The sequence below is a fragment of the Lagenorhynchus albirostris genome, chromosome 3 (assembly GCF_949774975.1).
Source record: "Lagenorhynchus albirostris chromosome 3, mLagAlb1.1, whole genome shotgun sequence".
NCBI lineage: Eukaryota > Metazoa > Chordata > Mammalia > Artiodactyla > Delphinidae > Lagenorhynchus > Lagenorhynchus albirostris.
In genome coordinates this window covers 124148396-124170808 of record NC_083097.1, presented here as the reverse complement: position 1 = coordinate 124170808, position 22413 = coordinate 124148396, and the positions used below count along the sequence as shown (strand labels likewise).

The 22413-nt window shown below is 37.2% G+C and overlaps 1 protein-coding gene across 1 annotated transcript; it reads right to left on the bottom strand.

Annotated features, from left to right (window-relative positions):
• Positions 1–7036: 7036 nt before the first annotated feature.
• On the bottom strand, positions 7037–12284 carry LOC132518409 (double-headed protease inhibitor, submandibular gland-like). The gene is given in 4 exon segments (XM_060146372.1): positions 7037–7082; positions 10942–11072; positions 11602–11615; positions 12218–12284. Coding segments are annotated over 4 exon segments (258 nt in total).
• Positions 12285–22413: the final 10129 nt, after the last annotated feature.

Below are 22413 nucleotides of genomic sequence, written 5' to 3'. Positions count from 1 at the left end.
AGAAGACAGAAGTAAATCAGAGGTTACTGTTTGGGAATAACTATTATGTTAGGATGGAGATATTTTAAGTGTCTTGAAAAGGCACCTTACCTGATGATTCTCTCAAAATTTTTTTATTTGAAAGGATACAAAGAAAATGATGAGGCTGCTAGAGGCTTCTAGACAACAAGGGCTTCTCAATAGAGGAAGCAGGTCTGTACTTGGTCATGAAGCAGAGATTGCCTCTTGAGATTAAGACAAAGATTTCTAATACTCCAGGCCTACTTGGCCGTGCTGAGAATCTTCTGACTTGGAAAGCTAAACCCTCTTGGAGCATTCTGAGAGACTGCATAGGGAGAAAAAAAGAAATACTCTATCTCACAGGAGTTCCCAAGCTATTTCATCCAGAATTCAGTGAGCAAATCCTCCCTTGGGATTGCCTTTCCTTGTAGCAGCCTTTCTGACCCTAAAGAATGGTATATGGAGGTTCCAGGTCCTGACCAAGGACCACATTGAACTCTCCCTGTCTTCCTGTTCCTGCAAAAGTGACCTGGTCCTCCCTATGTCCTAGAGGCCTTTTTCTCTGCTCTGTAGCATATGTTGATAGGTAATATACATGAACTTGCCTTTATGCTATGGTGTGATATTTGTTATCTGAGACACTGAGATGTTTCCACAGTGCTCCACTCTCCAGGATGTCTGGAGGCTCCTGGCACAATGTCCAGAGCTGTCTGCTTGGCCCGCTCCTGAGACAGTCTATGACTCCATGTTTTTCTAAATACATCCCCATCTCTTCCTGACGTCTTCCCTGGATTACTTTAGGAATGGAGCTTCAACAGTGGAAGATCCAGCTGTACCAGAACACAATGCCAGATGCCCACTCTCCCTACCACGTGTACCCAGGTTGACTCACCTCAGAAAGGAAGTGAGATGTAATGTAATTCTTTGTGGCTGGTGCCTTTCCTTTAAGGAGCATGTGTTAGAGCCTCAAGAGGGGATAGAATAGCTGTGTAGGAGAGGGAAGACACTGATGCATTGTGTGCTGGGCTGAGCAGGCCCTGGGAGGCCAAACATTTAGGATGAGTCAAAGACAAACTCAGCAGGAGGTGTTGGGGAAGGGAGTACAGAGATGCCTACAAGACTTGTGTGGTGGGAACGGATCGCTGGCCAGGGCAGCCCTGGGTGGGCAATCCAAAGAGGCAGTAGCAGAAGAAACATACCACAGTAGGAAAGAGCATAGAAGTATTGAATGTTCCACAACAATAATTAGTGCCTTTGGCCAGAATGAAAAATGTGGAAACAGCTGAGGAAGAGAGGAGGTTGCAGTGACAGATGAGGTCTGTGGCTCACCTTTGCAGCTTTGTAACAAGGAAGATACCTTATCAGAGCTGGGTTTCCTCCTAATTTCTGAACTTCCTGCCACTATGTTACATTTTTTAAAAAGCAATTCTTCTTATGTCAAGGAAATACAAGTTTAGTCTAGAAAGTTCAAAAAGTAGAAATATTAGAAAAGAAATAAAAAGACAAGAAACCTCAAAACCCATAGGTAACTGTGAAACATAAACTGTATTGAATTATATCATTCCAGTTTTTTTAAAAAAAATCTATATATACATACACAGAAATGAACATATATACATGTTCTTGTCATATTTGATCAAATTTTTGTAGTATATATTGTTTTACACTTTTTTGACTTAGAAATGTACTGTGACATTTTCTTGATCTTTAAATATAGTCATATAGAACATGAATTTAGATGCCTAGTGTCATATTCTATCACATATATGGATTTTTATTATATTAATATTCTTCCATAGTTGCTGAATTAGGCTGATTTCAATTTCATTATTCTTAACAATACTGGAATGAACAAATTTTTATTTACCTCAGTTAATTTGTCTCATTACTTCATTTCAATAAAAGCCTAAAAACAGACCTACTGGAAACTTCCAGAAAGGACCTGGGTCACTTAGAATATGAAAGAAGTGGTTTTCATCCAACCTGTGGGCTCTGTAAGTCTAATATGGAACAATTTGAAAATACCCTGTCATCTTCCTAAGTAAATCAGTCATCTCCCAGTTCAGAGAGGTAGAGGCATCCCATTGTTTAGGAAGGATTCTGGACATAAAAGCAAAAGATCAAGTTAACAATACTTTTGTCAACTTGAAAAGTAATTTTTCCTCTCTGGACGGAATTTTCCCATTTTCACAATGGGGTAATCAAACCTTCCTTAAGGAACTCTTTGGAGGTTTAAGTGAGCTAACATTTAAACAGCTTGGAAAACTGCCTGCCTCCGCTACTGATATGGGCTTTATAGGCTCAGAGCCACAGATTGATTGCATTGTATGAGTATTCAAAGGTAATAATGAGCGTGAAATTACTTCCCACCTGATAATAAATAATTTACATTTTTCTCAACTTTGCTTTGTCACAGATTTTGTTATTAGCAGGGTATCACTGGTTAAATGAGTTCCCGTAGGCCTTCTACTGTCTGGGATTCTGGTTTGTCAGGAGTTGTATGGGCACTGGAAATACAGCCGTGAAAAAGAATGGCATATTCTTGACCTTAATGGAGCTTATACCTTGGCAGGAGAATATTATTAAACAAATAATTACTCGTGGAAGGCAGACTTGAAGAAGCAGATTTTAACATTTGAGTTTCCTGACTCTTGCGACATTCCAGTATGAATCATGGCCCCTCTGATACTCATCCATAACAGCAATGAGAAATCAAACAATAATTTCCACAGATCCAATATCTTGACTAGGTAAAAGTGAAGCAGACTTTCCTAAGATAAAAGGAATTGCATATTGTCAATATGTGACCCTGTTTAATAGCTGCAAAAATAAGATAACAGAGAGAGGTCTACAAACAGTATTTAATCCTGTAGATTAAATACATAGAGGAAAATACATAGAAGAAAAAGAAAAACATAGGAAAAAATCAAGCTAAAATATTTTTAGCTTTTCCAAATTCCAGTTGAACTAATATTGGGAGAGGAGAGTAAATGAGACTGAGGGATCCCATCTTCCTCAAAGAATCCTTAGTCTTTGACTTCCTCATCATCTCTCATACCCATGGTTGAATTCCAGAAGCTACAATTTGGGGCTTTGTTCCTAGATGTCAGGCTCCTATTCCTAGCTATGAAGTAATTCAGTTTGTATGTTCCAGTGTCACCTCAAACGAATATTTAAAAAAACCAACTCCTCACTCTACAGTCCAAAGCAGATTCTTTTTTTTTAAGTTTATTTTTTTATTGAAGTATAGTTAATTTACAATGTTGTGTTAGTTTCAGGTGTACAGCAAAGTGATTCAGTTATATATATATATATATTATAATACATATATATATATTCTTTTTCAGGTTCTTTTCCATTATAGGTTATTACAAGTTGTTGAATATTGTTCCCTGTGCTATACAGTGGGTCCTTGTTGTTTATCTCTTTCGTATATAGCAGTGTGTATCTGTTAATCTGAAACTCCTAATTTATCCCTCCCCCACCCTTTCCCCTTTGGTAACCGTAAGTTTGTTTTCTGTGTCTGTTTCTGTTTTTTAAACAAGTTCATTTGTATCATTTTTTTTTTAGATTCCATGTGCAAGTGATATCATGTGATATTTATCTTTCTCTACCTGACTTCACTTAATATGATAATCTCTAGGTACATCCATGTTGCTGCAAATGGTATTATTTTATTAATTTTTATGGCTGAGTAGTATTCCATTGTATACATGTACCACATTTTCTTTATCCATTCATCTGTCAGTGGACCTTTAGATTGTTTCCATATTTTGGCTATTGTGAATAGTGCTACTGTGAAGTTAGGGGTGTGTGTCTTTTTGAATTATAGTTTTGTCCAGATATATGCCCAGAAGTGGGATTGCTGGATCGTATGGTAGCTCTATTTTTAGTTTTTTAAGAACCCTCCATACTGTTCTCTGTAGTCGCTGCACCAATTTGCATCCCCACCAACAGTGTAGGAGGGTTCTCTTTTCTCCACACCCTCTCCAGCATTTTTAATGATGGCCATTCTGACTTGTGTGAGGTGATAGCTCATTGTAGTTTTGATTTGCATTTCGCTAATAATTAGCAATGTTGAACATCTTTTCACGTGCCTGTTGGCCATCTCTATGTCTTCTTTGGAGAAATGTCTGTTTAGGTCATCTGCCCATCTTTTGATTGAGTTTTTTTCTTTTTTTGTTTTGTTTTTGATATTAAGCTATATGAGCTGTTTGTATATTTTGGAAATTAATCCCTTGTCAGTAGCATCATTTGCAAATATTTTCTCCCATTTTGCAGGTTGTCTTTTCATTTTGTTTATAGTTTTGTTTGCCATGCAGAAGCTTTTAAGTTTAATTAGGTCCCATTCATTTATTTTTACTTTTATTTTCATTACTCTAGGAGATGGGTCCAAAAACATATTACTGCAATTTATGTCAAAGTGTGTTCTGCCTATGTTTTCCTCCAAGAGTTTTATAGTATCCAGTCTTACATTTAGGTCTTTAATCCATGTTGAGTTTATTTTTGTATATGATGTTAGAGAATGTTCTAATTTTTTTCTTTTACACGTAGCTGTCCAATTTTCCCAGTGTCACTCAGTGAAGAGACTGTCTTTTCTCCATTGTACATTCTTGACTCATTTGTTGAAGGTTAATTGACCATAGGTGTGTGGCCAAAGCAGATTCACCACCATTAGGGATGTGAAAATCCTTCACAGGATTTTACCTAAGACTGCATGTTCTCCAGTAGAAAGGAAAGTCAATTCCACTGCCCAAACCATAGAACTTTCACAGTCTAGTCCATTCTTTAACCAATTATAACTCCACCACAGTACTAATCTGCCATTCTTTAGGTCCTCAGAGCTGTTTCTCCATCACAGGAAAGCCACCATACAAGTGATCGGTCCCACCCTGGACCATAGGGGAAAGTCTTTCCCTTCTCAGGGTTTTTTATTGAAGCCACAGGACAACATTGTCCAGACTTGCATATCTGCCTAGGAAAATTTTGTTTAGACAAAAGCAGAGTTTATGTAAGTAAACTCACTTTTTCAATTTATAGGTTAAAAAAGAAAATTATGTAATTATTGTATAATTACATATATTTTTAAAACATAGGTTATATAATGTACTCTACAATATATCCACTCTACAATATGTAGACTTTGTCATTGTTGTTGTTTATAGTTAAGCAAATTATTTATTATTACAGGGTCAACACCCATGTGCCCACCATTCCAGTCATGAGCTAGCATGACCGTCATCCTAAAGGTCTCGCATGTGTTACTGCCTGAATATTTATAATCCCCTAGAATTCATATGTTGTAGTCAATCCTCAATGTGATGGTATTAGGAGGTAGAACTCTTCAGAGATGATTAGGTCGTGAAGGCATAGCCCTCATGAATGGAATTAGTGCCCTTATGAAACAGTGTCCGGAGAGCAACCTTGCCCCTTCTACCATGGGAAGACACAGCAAGAAGATAGTAGACTGTGAACCTGGAAGTGGGCTCTTACCTGACACCAGATCTTCTGGTGCCTTGATCTTGGACTTCTAGAACTGTGAGAATATAAATTCCTATTGTTTAAGTCACCAAATCTGTGGTATAGACAGTTCCCTACTTATGATGGTTCAAATAACAATTTTTTGACTTTATGCTGATGTGAAAGCAATATGCATTTAGTAGAAACTGTACTTTGAAATTTGCTCTTTCCCTGAGCTAGTGATAAGCAGTACAATACTCTCTTGTGATGCTGAGCAGTGAGCCACAGCACCCAAGTCAGCCATACGGTCACCAGGGTAAACAATCCGTATGTTGACAACCATTCTGTACCCATACAACCATTCTGTTTTTCACTTTTTCAGTATTCAATAAATTACATGAGATATTCAACACCTTATTACTTTATAAAATAGGCTGTGTGTTATATGATTTTGCCCAACTGTAGGCTAATGTAAGAGTTCTGAGCACATTTAAGGTAGGCGAGGCTGGTAGGTTAGGTGCATTTTCAACGTATGATATTTTCAATTTATGATGGGTTTATCGGGATATAACCCCATCCTAAATGGAGGAAGATCTGTATTTTGTTATGGCAGCCTGGAATACTAATACACTAGCTCATTATATGGCTAACAGCACCCTCACTCATGCTCCACATTGTTGCCAGAGTGATATTTTTAGAAACCAAATCTGATCTTGTTCAAATATTTAACTGATTCCATCAACAGAAAGCCCCCTCATGACCCATGCTTATCTCTCCAGTCTCATCTGCTCTGCCTTTTATCCCAGCTGAATTTAAGGACTGAATTCCCAGTGTTTCCTGCTCCTGAACATCCCTGTGCCTTTGCTTCTCATATTTATCCTACTTTGCATGCCCTTACCCACTTCATCCATCAGACTGACCGCTACTTCTCCTTCAAATATCATTTTACTTTTGTAACAGTTTCATGGCCGCATTTCTCTCCCTCACCCACCACAATGGGTTAGGTGCCCATCCTTAAAATGAACTGTCTTTACTACCGCAACCCCATGTTTGCCGTTCTCTTATAGTATCACATTTCAAACTCTATTAAAATTATTGACTTTCCACTCACATAGCTCTTTACCCCTAAATTATCTCTACTTTTGTGTTCTTGAATTTTTTTCGTGCTTTTTAAATAACTTTTTTACTGTTATTAGTGTTCTTAAGTCCCTAATGTTCTTTTCTTAACCTGCTAATTAGTTGCAGTATTAGAAAATAACCACATGTATATCAATCTGCCCCAGTTAAGGGCTACGAATAAAGTTTGTGGAGTCTTCCTCTGGGTAAATAAATTATACTTTAGGTTTTCTGTTTAGGCTGGCCAGGTGTCTTATCTATGACTACTCATAGTCATAGATCATTTCTAGAATACATATCTGAAAACACTTTTTCTCGATGAAAGTGAGAAATTGTTAAAACATTTTATATTAAGAATAAATAAAATTTCTGTGTATACTTACTATATATATATACATATATATAGTATATATACAGTATATATACTGTAGTATATATATAGTATATATACTATACTTACTTACACTTCATCATCATGAAGTTTCCTGAGTTGAGATCCTTTCTGTCTGGAAAAGTAGATTTTATTGAGTGGGTCATACAGTTATTTGATATTTTATAATCTACAGAGTAAAACATAGTCATATGTCATTTTGTGTTGTCTGACCTGAACTAAGAATGAAGAGTGCTGGTTAATATTCTACCCTAGTTAGCTGATATTTACCATTAACATCCTTGATAGATGATCATTTTGCAAACAAATAAAAATATAAAAAATAAGATCAACATTAAAAGGAGATTGGGCACTTTAAAAATAGTCCATGAATATTCAGATGGAAATCAAAAGCATAATATAGTGTGCAAGCATTTCTGCAGTTTTAAAAGAAAATATGCACACATACATCTCTGGCATTTACAGTTTATGTAATTTTGTTATAGTCATTTCTCCTTTCTGAGTATTAGATTTCTTCCTTCTAAAAAGAAGATATGAGAGAATATAATCAATACCATCTCAGTCTTCAGTCTCTGATGGTTTTATTAGGGCATGAATTTGCATATCCTGAGAGACTTTATTTTGGATAACACTTGCTATTATATTTGTAAAATTTCAGAAGGTCTAGAAAAGAAGGAGGAAAATTATAAAAAGGAAGAAGAGTTTATTTCTTTGAGTATTCACTCTGTGTCAGCTGCTTAGCTAAGGTTTGACATGTTTTATCACAGAGAATCCTAAACACTATTATAATTTCTGTCTTACTGAATACAGAATTGTGTAGCGAATTGGGTATTTGCCTAATGTCACAGATCTACTAACTGCAGCCTGGATTCTAATCCAGATGTCTGACACCAAAGCCCATGATTTTTTTTTTTTTTTACATCTTTATTGGAGTATAATTGCTTTACAATGGTGTGTTAGTTTCTGCTTCATAACAGGGTGAATCAGTTATACATATACATATGTTCCCATATCTCTTCCCTCTTGCGTCTCCCTCCCTCCCACCCTCCCTATCCCACCCCTCCAGGCGGTCACAAAGCACTGAGCTGATCTCTCTGTGCTATGCGGCTGCTTCCCACTAGCTATCTACCTTACGTTTAGCAGTGTATATATGTCCATGCCTCTCTCTTGCTTTGTCACAGCTTCCCCTTCCTGCACCCCATATCCTCAAGTCCATTCTCTAGTAGGTCTGTGTCTTTATTTCTGTCTTACCCCTAGGTTCTTCGTGACATTTTTTTCCTTAAATTCCATATATATGTGTTAGCATACGGTATTTGTCTTTCTCTTTCTGACTTACTTCACTCTGTATGACAGACTCTAGGTCTATCCACCTCATTACAAATAGCTCAATTTCATTTCTTTTTATGGCTGAGTAATATTCCATTGTATATATGTGCCGCATCTTCTTTATCCATTTATCCAATGATGGACACTTAGGTTGTTTCCATGTCTGGGCTATTGTAAATAGAGCTGCAATGAACATTGTGGTACATGACTCTTTTTGAATTATGGTTTTCTCAGGGTCTATGCCCAGTAGAGGGATTGCTGGGTCATATGGTAGTTCTATTTGTAGTTTTTTAAGGAACCTCCATACTGTTCTCCATAGTGGCTGTACCAATTCACATTCCCACCAGCAGTGCAAGAGTGTTCCCTTTTCTCCACACCCTCTCCAGCATTTATTGTTTCTAGATTTTTTGATGATGGCCATTCTGACTGGTGTGAGATGATATCTCATTGTAGTTTTGATTTGCATTTCTCTAATGATTAATGATGTTGAGCATTCTTTCATGTGTTTGTTGGCAGTCTGTATATCTTCTTTGGAGAGATGTCTATTTAGGTCTTCTGCCCATTTTTGGATTGGGTTGTTTGTTTTTTTGTTATTGAGCTGCATGAGCTGCTTATAAATTTTGGAGATTAATCCTTTGTCAGTTGCTTCATTTGCAAATGTTTTCTCCCATTCTGAGGGTTGTCTTTTGGTCTTGTTTATGGTTTCCTTTGCTGTGCAAAAGCTTTGAAGTTTCATTAGGTCCCATTTGTTTATTTTTGTTTTTATTTCCATTTCTCTAGGACGTGGGTCAAAAATGATCTTGCTGTGATTTATGTCATAGAGTGTTCTGCCTATGTTTTCCTCTAAGAGTTTGATAGTTTCTGGCCTTACATTTAGGTCTTTAATCCATTTTGAGCTTATTTTTGTGTATGGTGTTAGGGAGTGATCTAATCTCATACTTTTACATGTAGCTGTCCAGTTTTCCCAGCACCACTTATTGAAGAGGCTGTCCTTTCTCCACTGTACATTCCTGCCTCCTTTATCAAAGATAAGGTGACCCTATGTGCGTGGGTTTATCCCTGGGCTTTCTATCCTGCTCCATTGATCTATCAATCTGTTTTTGTGCCAGTACCATGCTGTCTTGATTACTGTAGCTTTGTAGTATAGTCTGAAGTCAGGGAGCCTGATTCCTCCAGCTCCATTTTTCGTTCTCAAGATTGCTTTGGCTATTCGGGGTCTTTTGTGTTTCCATACAAATTGTGAAATTTTTTGTTCTAGTTCTGTGAAGAATGCCAGTGGTAGTTTGATAGGGATTGCATTGAATCTATAGATTGCTTTGGGTAGTAGAGTCATTTTCACAATGTTGATTCTTCCAATCCAGGAACATGGTATATCTCTCCATCTATTTGTATCATCTTTAATTTCTTTCATCAGTGTCTTATAATTTTCTGCATACAGGTCTTTTGTCTCTTTAAGTAGGTTTATTCCTAGATATTTTATTCTTTTTGTTGCAGTGGTAAATGGGAGTGTTTTCTTGATTTCACTTTCAGATTTTTCATCATTAGTGTATAGGAATGCCAGAGATTTCTGTGCATTAATTTTGTATCCTGCTACTTTACCAAATTCATTGATTAGCTCTAGTAGTTTTCTGGTAACGTCTTTATTATTCTCTATGTGTAGTATCATGTCATCTGCAAACAGTGACAGCTTTACTTCTTTTCCGATTTGGATTCCTTTTATTTCTTTTTTGTCTCTGATTGCTGTGGCTAAAACTTCCAAAACTATGTTGAATAAGAGTGGTGAGAGTGGGCAACCTTGTCTTTTTCCTGATCTTAGTGGAAATGCTTTCAGTTTTTCACCATTGGGGACGATGTTGGCTGTGGGTTTGTCATATATGGCCTTTATTATGTTGAGGAAAGTTCGCTCTATGCCTACTTTCTGCAGGGTTTTTAGCATAAAAAGCCTATGATTTTAACTACTAATCAGAAAGGAGTGAATTCAAGTTGTTGGAATGAAAAAAAAAAAGAAAGTTGTTGGAATGGCTGGTAATAACCATTCTTAAAATCTCCTAGAAGCTGAGATGTTGTTTATAGTGAGGACTTAATATTTAATGGGTGGGGCTGGTGGTGGTGAGGATTCCAACTAATTCCAACTCTGCGTTTGGGCTTTCATTCTCTTCCCTAGACTTATCCGGACAATCAGAGAAGCAACATGATTCTCCTCTGGGGTATGAAGGATAGATCAGTCTTATAACAGTGTCCATGGCTAACAGCCCAAATAGAGACAGCTGTCTTCTGAGTTTCCACTAAGTGATAAGAAAGATGTAACACAGGAAATTCATGAAACTTTGACCAAGAATATATTTCCCACCTGAGACCCAGTTTCCTTAAATGTAATGTGGGAATAAAAATGTCTATATGTAGCAGCTAATCTGAGGGACATTGTAGACTATAAATGAGAATTTGGCTGGATAGCAAAGAAATATATACACATATATATCCTTACATATAGCTATTTTTTCAAAACAAAGCACTGTCCAAAGAGTACTGGAGGATCATGACAAAAGGTAAGGTTTGTCAAACCATGTTTTTAAAAACCAAGCAGATTTTGGCCAATGTGAATTTTGTGATCATAAAACAAAAGCAAAACAGGGCTCCAAATTGAGTACTGTACTTACTGATTTAGCATACAAAACATGCATTCAATACTGTGAGTTTTCTGATCTATGCCACATAATGGTCTCCATTCCCTTGTGCATGCAATCCTGGCACTTTTTCTGTTGTATTTGGTGCAGTCCACCTGTAATTGGAAGAAAAATAATACCCTACATTCTCTTCCTTCAATTCTGCATCATTCTCATATTGAGATGGTAAAGAGGGAGAAGAGAGTGGAAAGAGTACTAGTCTCTTTAACTTTTCAGCAAACATGTCTAGAAGATCTTTTATGGACCAGGTGCTGTGCTGCAAAAATAAATCAGACGTAGAATAGTCCTTAAATGAGAATTAGCAGTTTAAGAAGGAAATATTAATCTCTCTTTTTAGGGCTATAATGAGAGTCCAGTGGGATAATGAATGTGAAAAATACTGAGAAAAGTTTAAAATGCTACCAAAAGGTAAAACTTTACTTTATCTGCTCTTCTCCTTTTTCAAGGAGATTCATTTTGTAACCTTTAAAGAAAGAAACACCACCAGGAAAGTACAGTAGGAACAGTTTTACATCCTAGGGAATTATTTCAGCCCACTGTGAGTCAGTTTAGCTACTTTCACGACTCATTTACGCATTAGCTCTGATTTCATTTTTGCCAAGAGCATGCCGAAAAGGTACTCACCTCTGTCCCTATTGCTTGATGGCCAGAAGAGAGTAGGACGAGATTCATTTCGAGAGAAGGAATTGGAGAAATAGAAAATTCCACAGTTAGAAATGCAAAGCTCAATTCATTGTTTCATTGTTCACAGTAACTAAAACCCATTTCCCAACATCCATTGCCCAGGCCAGGCCTAAAAGAGGTCACTTCTTTACTCAGGGCCAACTCGGGGGGAAGTCAGAGATATATGATTCTGACCAAAAACAAACAAAAAAAATGAGGTGGTAGGGGGAATCTCTGGTCATTGGAGAAAGGGCTGTCCAGGCGATCCTGTGGGCATGCCCAGGGTAGAGTTGGGGTTATGGTCTCAAAGTTGTATAGGTGGTTTCTGAAAGGCCAAGTCAGAAACCTGAGAGATCCCGATGAGGAACTGAGCAGAAAGCTCACAATCCTTTTATTCTTCTCAGTCTCTCTTCCTCTTCCTCTTCCTCAAAGTCTGATTCACCCCCACTCTGTTGATTAGACCAATCAAAATAGATGTCTTCTAAATTTTCTTTTGACTTTAACATTCTATAATTACTGAAGGCTGAATATGTTGCAGTTAACGTTGCATGAATATTAAAAAGGAATCCTAACTTACCAGGTGGAGTGACAGCCCATGTAGTGGCTGCCAGAGCAAGGATGACAAAAGCAGTGATGCTCTTCATAGTGATGATGAATGAGGGTAGTAGAGAGATGCTGCTCTGAGGCAAGAAGTTCAGAGAGAAAGAGAGAAAAAGCAGTCTGCCAAATATACATATATATACTCAGGGCAGGGTCTCATCCTCCTTAAAATTGGCCTTGGCAATGATGATTGGCTATTAATCCAAGCTAGGGTATTTATTTCATTTGTCAAGGAATGCTTCCTTATTATCTTGAGCTACAGACATTTGGAATAGTTACATCCTGAAACTCATCTACCAGAAGATCCCTTTGATCACTCAGCAAATATAATGGTGTGGCTATATTTGAGAACAAATAAAATCATAGGTGTAGTAAAGAGCAAATAGACATTTAAATGACGTGTAAAGGGCATTAAGATTATATTAGATGCAGGAAAGTTGAAAAGGATCATAGAAGCACATTTCTTTAAAATGTACTGTAGTAGACAACATTAATAGCACTGTAAACCTTGCTTATCTAGAGCATGAACACACTTTACAACATTTTATGAAGGCTTGTTAAATGATTAACCTTATGAAACAAGAAGAGCAGTATTATTGCTATTCTGCAGATGAAACAACAAAAACAAAAAAATTAAGTATATTCTTTTGGGCTTTCCTGGTGGTGCAGTGGTTAAGAATCCACCTGCCAATGCAGGACACGTGGGTTCGAGCCCTGGTCTGGGAAGCCCCACCCACCAGAACACAGGCACCGGTCCCTTCCACAAGGAAGACTACACAAGGCACTAAACCAATCTCACCTACTGGGGGTGGACACCAAAAACAATAGAAACTACTAACCTGCAGCCTGCAAAAAGGAGATCCCAAACACAGTAAGTTAAACAAACTGAGAAGACAGAGAAATATGCAGCAGATGAAGGAGCAAGGTGAAAACCCACGAGACCAAACAAATGAAGAGGAAACAGGCAGTCTACCTGAAAAAGAATTCAGAATAATGAGAGTAAAGCTGATCCAAAATCTTGGAAATAGAATGGAGAAAGTACAAGAAACATTTGACAAGGACCTAGAAGAATTAAAGAGCAAGCGAACAATGATAAACATACAATAAATGAAATTAAAAATTCTCTAGAAGGAATCAATAGCAGAATAACTGAGGCAGAACAGATAAGTGACCTGGAAGATAAAATAGTGGAAATAATTACTACAGAGCAGAATAAAGAAAAATGAATGAAAAGAATTGAGGACAGTCTCAGAGAACCCAGGGACATTAAATGCACCAACATTTGAATTATAGAGGTCCCAGAAGAAGAGAAAAAGAAAGAGTCTGTGAAAATATTTGAAGAGATTATAGTTGAAAACTTCCATAACATGGGAAAGGAAATAGTCAATCAAATCCCAGAAGCGTAAAGAATCCCATACAGGATAAATCCAAGGAGAAACACGTCAAGACACATATTAATCAAGCTATCAAAAATTAAATACAAAGAAAAAATATTAAAAACATCAAGGGAAAAGCAACAAATAACATACAAGGGAATCCCCATAAGGTTAATAGCTGATTTTTCAGCAGAAATTCTGCAAGTCAGAAGGGATTGGCAGGACATATGCAAAGTGATGAAAAGGAAGAACCTACAATCAAGATTATTCTACCCAGCAAGGATCTCATTCAGATTCGACGGAGAAATTAAAACCTTTACAGACAAGCAAAAGTTAAAAGAATTCAGCACCGTGAAACAAGCTTTACAACAAATGCTAAAGGAACTTCTCTAGACAGGAAACACAAGAGAAAGAAAAGACCTACAAAAACAAACCCAAAACAATTAAGAAAATGGTAATAGGGGCATACATATCAATAACTACCTTAAATGTAAATGGATTAAATGCTCCAATCAAAAGACATTAGACTGGCTGAATGGATACAAAAACAAGACCTGTATATATTACTGTCTACAAGAGACCCACTTCAGACCTAGGGACACATACAGACTGAAAGTGAGGGGATGGAAAAAGATATTCCATGCAAATGGAAATCAAAAGAAAGCTGGAGGGCTTCCCTGGTGGCACAGTGGTTGAGAGTCCACCTGCCGATGCATGGGACGCGGGTTTGTGCCCTGGTCCGGGAAGATCCCACATGCCGCAGAGCGGCGGGACCTGTGAGCCATGGCCGCTGAGCCTGCATGTCCGGAGCCTGTGCTCCGCAACAGGAGAGGCCACAACAGTGAGAGGCCCGTGTACTGCAAAAAAAAAAAAAAAAAAAGCTGGAGTAGCAATTCTCATATCAGACAAAATAGACTTTAAAATAAAGACTATTACAAGAGACAAAGAAGGACAGTACATAATGATCAAGGGATCAATCCAAGAAGAATATATAACAGTTGTAAATATTTATGCACCCAACATAGGAGCACCTCAATACATAAGGCAAATGCTAACAGCCATAAAATGGGAAATTGACAATAACACAATCGTAGTAGGGGACTTTAACACCCACTTTCACCAATGGACAGATCATCCAAAATGAAACTAAATAAGGAAACACAAGCTTTAAATGATACATTAAACAAGATGGACTTAATTGATACTTATAGGAGATTCCATCCAAAAACAACAGAACACACTTTCTTCTCAAGTGCTCATGGAACATTCTCCAGGATAGATCATATCTTGGGTCACAAATCAAGCCTTGGTAAATTTAAGAAGATTGAAATTGTATCAAGTATCTTTTCCGACCACAATGCTATGAGACTAGATATCAATTACAGGAAAAAAATCTGTAAAACATACAAACACATGGAGTTTGTATCAAAAAATACCTAGAAACAAATGACAATAAAAACACGACAACCCAAAACTTATGGGATGCAGCAAAAGCAGTTCTAAGAGGGAAGTTATAGCAATAAAATCCTACCTCAAGGAAACAAACATCTCAAATAAACAATCTAACCTTACACCTAAAGCAATTAGAGAAAGAAGAACAAAAAAAACCCCAAAGTTAACAGAAGGAAAGAAATCATAAAGAAACAAATGAAAAAGAAATGAAGGAAACAATAGCAAAGATCAATAAAACTAAAAGCTGGTTCTTTGAGAAGATAAACAAAATTGATAAACCATTAGCCAGACTCATCAATAAAAAAAGGGAGAAAACTCAAATCAACAGAATTATAAATGAAAAAGGAGAAGTAACAACTGACACTGCAGAAATACAAAGGATCATGAGGGATTACTACAAGCAACTATATGCCAATAAAATGGACAATCTGGAAGAAATGGACAAATTGTTAGAAAAGCACAACCTTCTGAGGCTGAACCAGGAAGAAATAGAAAATATAAACAGACCAATCACAAGCATTGAAATTGAAACTGTGATTAAAAATCTTCCAACAAACAAAAGCCCAGGACTAGAAGGCTTCACCGGCAAATTCTATCAAACGTTTAGAGAAGAGCTAACACTTATCCTTCTCAAACTCTTCCATAATATAGCAGAGGGAAGACACTCTCAAAGTCATTCTACAAGGCCAACATCACCCTGATACCTAAACCAGACAAAGACGTCACAAAAAAAGAAAATATAGGCCCATATCACTGACACACATAGATGCAAAAATCCTCAACAAAATACTAGCAAACAGAATCCCAACAGCACATTAAAAGGATCATACACCATGACCTAGTGGGGTTTATCCCAGGAATGCAAGGATTCTTCAGTATATGCAAATCAATCAATGTGATACACCATATTAAAAAATTGAAGGAGAAACACCATATGATCATCTTGATAGATGCAGAAAAAGCTTTTGACAAAATTCAACACCCATTTATGATAAAAACTCTCCAGAAAGTAGACATAGAGGGAACTTACCTCAACGTAACAAAGCCCATAAATGACAAACCCACAGCCAATATCGTTCTTAATGGTGAAAAACTGAAACCATTTCCTCTAAGATCAGGAACAAGACAAGTTTGCCCACTCTCACCACTATTACTCAACATAGTAATATGTTGGAAGTTTTAGTCACAGCAATCAGAGAAGAAAAAGAAATATAATGAATCCAAATTGGAAAAGAAGAACAAAAACTGTCACTGTTTGCAGATGACATACTATACGTAGAGAATCCTAAAGATGATACCAGAAAACTACTAGAGCTAATCAATGAATTTGGTAAACTTGCAGGATACAAAATGAATGCTCAGGAATCTTTTGCATTCCTATACATTAATGATGAAAAATCTGGAAGAGAAATTAAGGAAACACTCTCATTTACCATTGCAACAAAAAGAATAAAATACCTAGGAATAAACCTACCTAAGGAGACAAAAGAGCTCTATGCAGAAAACTATAAGACACTGATGAAAGAAATTAAAGATGATACAAACAGATGGAGAGATACACCATGTTATGGGATTGGAAGAATCAACATTGTGAAAAGGACTGTACTACCCAAAGCAATCTGCAGATTCAATGCAATCCCTATCAAACTACCAATGGCATTTTTCAGAGAACTAGAACAAAAAATTTCACAATTTGTATGGAAACACAAAAGACTCCGAATAGCAAAAGAAATCTTGAGAAAGAAAAACGGAGCTGGAGGAATCAGACTATACCTCAGACTATACTACAAAGCTACAGTAATCAAGACAGTGTGATAATGGCACAAAAACAGAAATATAGATCAAGGGAATAGGATAGAAAGCCCAGGGATAAACCCACACATTATGGTCACCTTATCTTTGATAAAGGAGGCAAGAATATACAATGGAGAAAAGACAGCCTCTTCAGTAAGTGGTGCTGGGAAAACTGGAAAGCTACATGTAAAAGAATGAAATTAGAACACTCCCTAACACCATACACAAAAATAAACTCAAAATACATTAAAGACCTAAGTGTAAGGCCAGACACTATAAAACTCTTAGAGGAAAACATAGGCAGAACACTCTATGACATAAATCACAGCAAGTTCCTTTTTGACCCACGTCCTAGAGAAATGGAAATAAAAACAAAAATAAACAAATGGGACCTAATGAAAGTTAAAAGCTTTTGCACAGCAAAGGAAACCATAAAGAAGATGAAAAGACAACCCTCAGAATGGGAGAAAATATTTGCAAATGAAGCAACTGACAAAGGATTAATCTCCAAAATATACAAACAGCTTACGCAGCTCAATATCAAAAAAAACAAGCAACCCAATCCACAAATGGGCAGAAGATCTAAATCGACATATCTCCAAAGAAGATATACAGTTTGCCAACAAACACTTGAAAGGATGCTCAACATCACTAATCATTGGAGAAATGCAAATGAAAACTACAATGAGGTATCACCTCACACCAGTCAGAATTGCCATCATCAAAAAATCTACAAACAGTAAATGCTGGAGAGGGTGTAGAGAAAAAGGAACCCTCTTGCACTATTGGTGGGAATGTAAATTGATACAACCACTATGGAAAACAGGACGGAGGTTCCTTAAAAAACTAAAAATAGAGTTACCATATGACCCAGCAATTTCACTACTGGGCATATACCCTGAGTAAGCCATAATTCAAAAACAGACATGTACCACAATGTTCATTGCTGCTCTGTTTACAATAGCCAGGACATGGAAGCAAGCTAAGTGTCCATCGACAGATGAATGGATAAAGATGTGGCACATATATACAATGGAATATTACCCAGCCATAAAAAGCAACGATATTGAGTTATTTGTAGTGAGGTGGATGGACCTAGAGTCTGTCATACAGAGTGAAGTAAGTCAGAAACAGAAAAACAAATACTGTATGCTAACACACATATATGAAATCTAAAAAAAAAAATGGTTTTGATGAACCTAGAGGCAGGACAGGAATAAAGACACAGATGTAGAGAATGGACTTGAGGACATGGAAAGGGGAAGTGTAAGATGGCACGAAGTGAGAGAGTGGCATGGACATATATACACTACCAAATGTAAAATAGATAGCTAGTGGGAAGCAGCTGTAGAGCACAGGGGGATCAGCTCAGTGCTTTGTGACCACCTACAGGGGTGGGATAGGGAGGGTGGGAGGGAGATGCAAGAGGGAGGAGATATGGGGATATATGTATATGTATAGCTGATTCACTTTGTTTTACAGCAGAAACTAACACAACATTTGAAAGCAATTATACTCCAATAAAGATGTTAAAAAATTCAGGGTTCAAGAATAATGATCTAAAAATTCACTACCCATGTTCTTCTCTTTCTGGAAATACTTATACGAAGAATTAATCTGGTCAACAAACTAACATGACTGCATTTTCCTTTCACCATCTACTCAGTAACTAAGGATTTAAAAACAGTATATAGAATTACCTGAAACTCAACATCATCACCATACATTGCCCAAATCAAAAAACCCTTCAACAAATCCACGCTCATCTCTATTACCAGTTCCTTAACAGGCTCAGTTTTTTTTTTTCCAAAACTAATTGATTAGGTGTGATTCTGGGGCAGCCAGCCTTTAATGTGGACGTGCACTGCACAGGAATTCCTAGCAATCCCCAACATGGGTCCCACACAGAGTAGATGTCAGTTTCCATCAATAAGTGTATATGTAAAACATCTGTTTCTTTTTCTCTAAATAAAATTATGTCTGACTCTGAGGTCTTCATTCTGCCTAGATCTGGGGAGATTTGGTCTCATTCATTATAGGAGTTTATGAGGATCTGAGATGCTTAAGCAGTGCACAGAAAATGAGAACAGGCCCTATTATCTCTGAACAGGCATGGTTGCTGCCTGCATCTCAGCAGTGCAAGCCAGCCTTAAATGGTTCCCCTCACTGAGGCTGCTCCATGATTCTGTACCACCCATGAGACAGGGTGATTTTTGACTGAGATTGAGAACCCCATGAATCTAGGGTTCAGCAGATACTTTGTATAGTCATACACTCAGCAGTCTCTTCCTCTTCAGGAAGCTGCCGGGCAGCAGTCTTGGTCAATACTCCGTCCCTTTGATTTCTTTTGAAAATTTAATTTCTTCTACTTTGATTACTTTCTAATGTACTCAAGCCATTAAGAGTAATTTTTTGCCCCTTTTTATGTTTTTGTCCAGTTTATTTCAAATATCCTGTAAAGTAAAAATACATACCTTTTTCTTCAAGCTTTGTGATAAAGAGTGAAGGACAGATAAAGAGAAAACTAGTTAATAGCTTTTAACTACTGCCTTAGTTGTTGATGCTGTGTTATTACTTCTTGTTTGACATATTGACATTAAAATGACTATGTCAAAATTCCATTCATCTTTAGAAACCTACCTTGTGCTTCCAGATAAGTGCTAACCTGGGGGTAAACAGCTCCACCAGAAATTCTTCAGTGGGTACTTATAACTGGAGGTTCTCCAACTACCTACACCTCTCCTGGGTGCCTGGGAATAGCCTCTGGGTAGAGACCGATGGGGCATTTCCTTCGTGAATCATCCATGTCTGTCTTGTGACCAGAGGCCAGGACCTAAGCAAATATCCTTTGTGAACACAACTTGTCAGAGCTCATTTTTAGAGACCTTGGCAGTAGGAGTTCTGGCAACTTTCTAACTTAAAATTTAAGGAGCAAAGTGGATCCAGAGATGAGAATATAATAGCTGGCAACTTTCCATTTTATTACTGCTCCCAGGACTTCTTTCGTGTTAAGTCAAGCCATTAGAATTCACTTTTCATTGCTAATCCCATTACTCTATGCTAAAAAATCTGCATGTGTACTGTCTCCTGCCACGTGATCCATAGATTTGGAAGTGAAGTATTCCACAGATTAACAGACGTGACTGTTTCTGTAGATAATGAAGTTTTCTAGGATCATTTGATACAAAATCCACCCTTTTGTCTGAAAACATAATCAGATAGATAATTTTATTTACATGAAAAGCATGGAATTGTGGTTCATGAGGCCAGAGGGAGTGGTGTAAGGGACATGAGATTAAAAACCATTTACTTGAATTTGTATTTCTCCTTTGCACTCATCTGGGAAAGCTTAGAAAAATCACTTCCCCTCTTTTGGCTTCAGGATTCCCATATACTAAACATGCTGGATAAATCATCTCTAATTTTCTTCTAGCTCTGTCAGCCTGGGAGTTTATCAATCTGAAATAAAATAACCTTTCCCTGATTGAGATTTTCTTTATAACTACATATCATATATTTAGCTGATAAAGAGCAAATTAATTAGTTGAAAGTTACAATAAGGCTAATTATAACAATACACTTCACAGCATATTTTTTTTCTGGGCTCCTACTGCTTTTGCATTCCTCTTTAGCTGCAGCCTTTTCTAATATTTCTGAGAAACATCTCATGAATCTAGCCTTCATCTGGGGAGGAGATACATTTTATAAGTTCGTATTTTCAGGTAATTTTAGCTTGTTTCCAACCATCAGTGCCAGCAATTTTAAATTTGTACCAGGAAGGGAATGCAGAATCTCTAAGTTCTTTGAAAACAAAAGTCCTTGCAGGCTTTATGTCATTGACCATAACTGAGAGTGCCTGTTTTAAATTTTCTTTTAAGTCTCTTAAGGGTCTAGCTTTAGTCAACAACTTTTAATAAGCAACACTCCATGCTAGGTATTTTGCTAGGCACTGGAAATAAAAACAAGAACATTAAACCATCTCTTCTCTTAAAGAATTCACAGTCTAGTGAGAGAAATGGACTTGTAAATAAGCAACTAGGAAACAGTGACAGCTGGTAATATAGGTGTAAGGACAGGGTGTTATGGGAGCATAAGAAAGGAATAACTAATTCACAGAGGGGAAAGAAGTCATGGAAGGCTTCTAGAAAAAAGCTACACCTTTAATGAGGTGAGAAAAAATTATTCTAGAGTTTGAAGGAATGAACCTTGTGAGATGGAAGGAAAAAGTGGGAGAAGGACCAGGGGTGGATAAGGAGGATATGTTAAGAGGAGAGGACATAAAGGAACAAGTTTAAGGAAATTATTCAAGGGTAGAAGGGAAAGAGGAGAGTGTAAGAGCTGAGCCTGAAGAGGTGGACAGAGAGGCCTTGCATGTCAGGAGGAGTTTGGTGTTCATCTTGGGGGCTAGAGAAGCCACTTAAAAGTTTCATGCATATTACTATCAAATTTGGATTTCAGATCATCACTCTGCAGTGGAGAATGCAATGGATGGGAGAAGGCTGAAGCAGGGAAATCACGTATAAGGCTGTTTTGGTCAATCATGAACGATTGATGATGGTTTAAACCAAAGATTTAATAGATTTAGTGATTAACTGTACAGAGGATAAAAGGTATCTGGGAAGATAATGCCTGGGTTTCAGGTTTTTCTCGGTTTACTGTGTTTTAGTGCAGTGTGGCTGCTTAGTAGGAGTTTTCAAAAAAAATTAAAATGGGGAATTAAACAGATCTGTGTTTTGAAGAGGTCATTTGGAGATTAAAAAACAAGAAAGCTGTAAAGGATGGAGACAGGCAAGTCTGTTAGGCCATTGAAAAGTCCACTGAAATGAAAAAGGGGATCTAAAATTCATTAAAGAAAAAAAATAAGGTAAATGTCTTTAGGCTAGAAAGATATTTACAAGGACTGTAACAGATAAGGATAGAGTGCATGGAATAGCCTGGAGGAAGACAGCTCATCATCCCTCAAAATAATCCAGAAGGAACTACTGTCAAGTGAAAAGTCCATCAAGGATGATGAATGTTTTATGAGATTTTTTTTCTTGGGACTGATTTTCAAATGACCGAGTCTTTCTTTCTATTCTCCCTTCATGCTTGAAGAATGATTTATAGTCACATATTATTTATATTTAACTTTAATTTCAATACTGGAAAGAAAAAGGGACTTGTGTGCCAGGATGGTAACAGAGAAAGAACAGGATGTCTTGTTATGCTTTTTACTATGAGGGAAACAAGTATTATCCATCATTGGTAAAGGCCACAGGGAGTGCTATTTGAGGGCACATTCCCTTCATTTACCATGATCTAATTGTGCTATATATGAGACTGGCCTTGGACAAAGTCAACCAGCAAGGCCACAAAGAGTATTGGATTGGAGTACAAATGTGCATTTTGAATGTGCTTTTCTCATTTGTAAGCACATATTAAATGTTTAGAGATGTCAACATTTATTATCTTCTATTATTATCATAGAATAAGAAGTGTGGTTGGTGTTTAAGTGTACAGAAGGGAGCAAAGAAGACAATTAAGTTACAAAGAAGAAGGATAAGGGAGATTC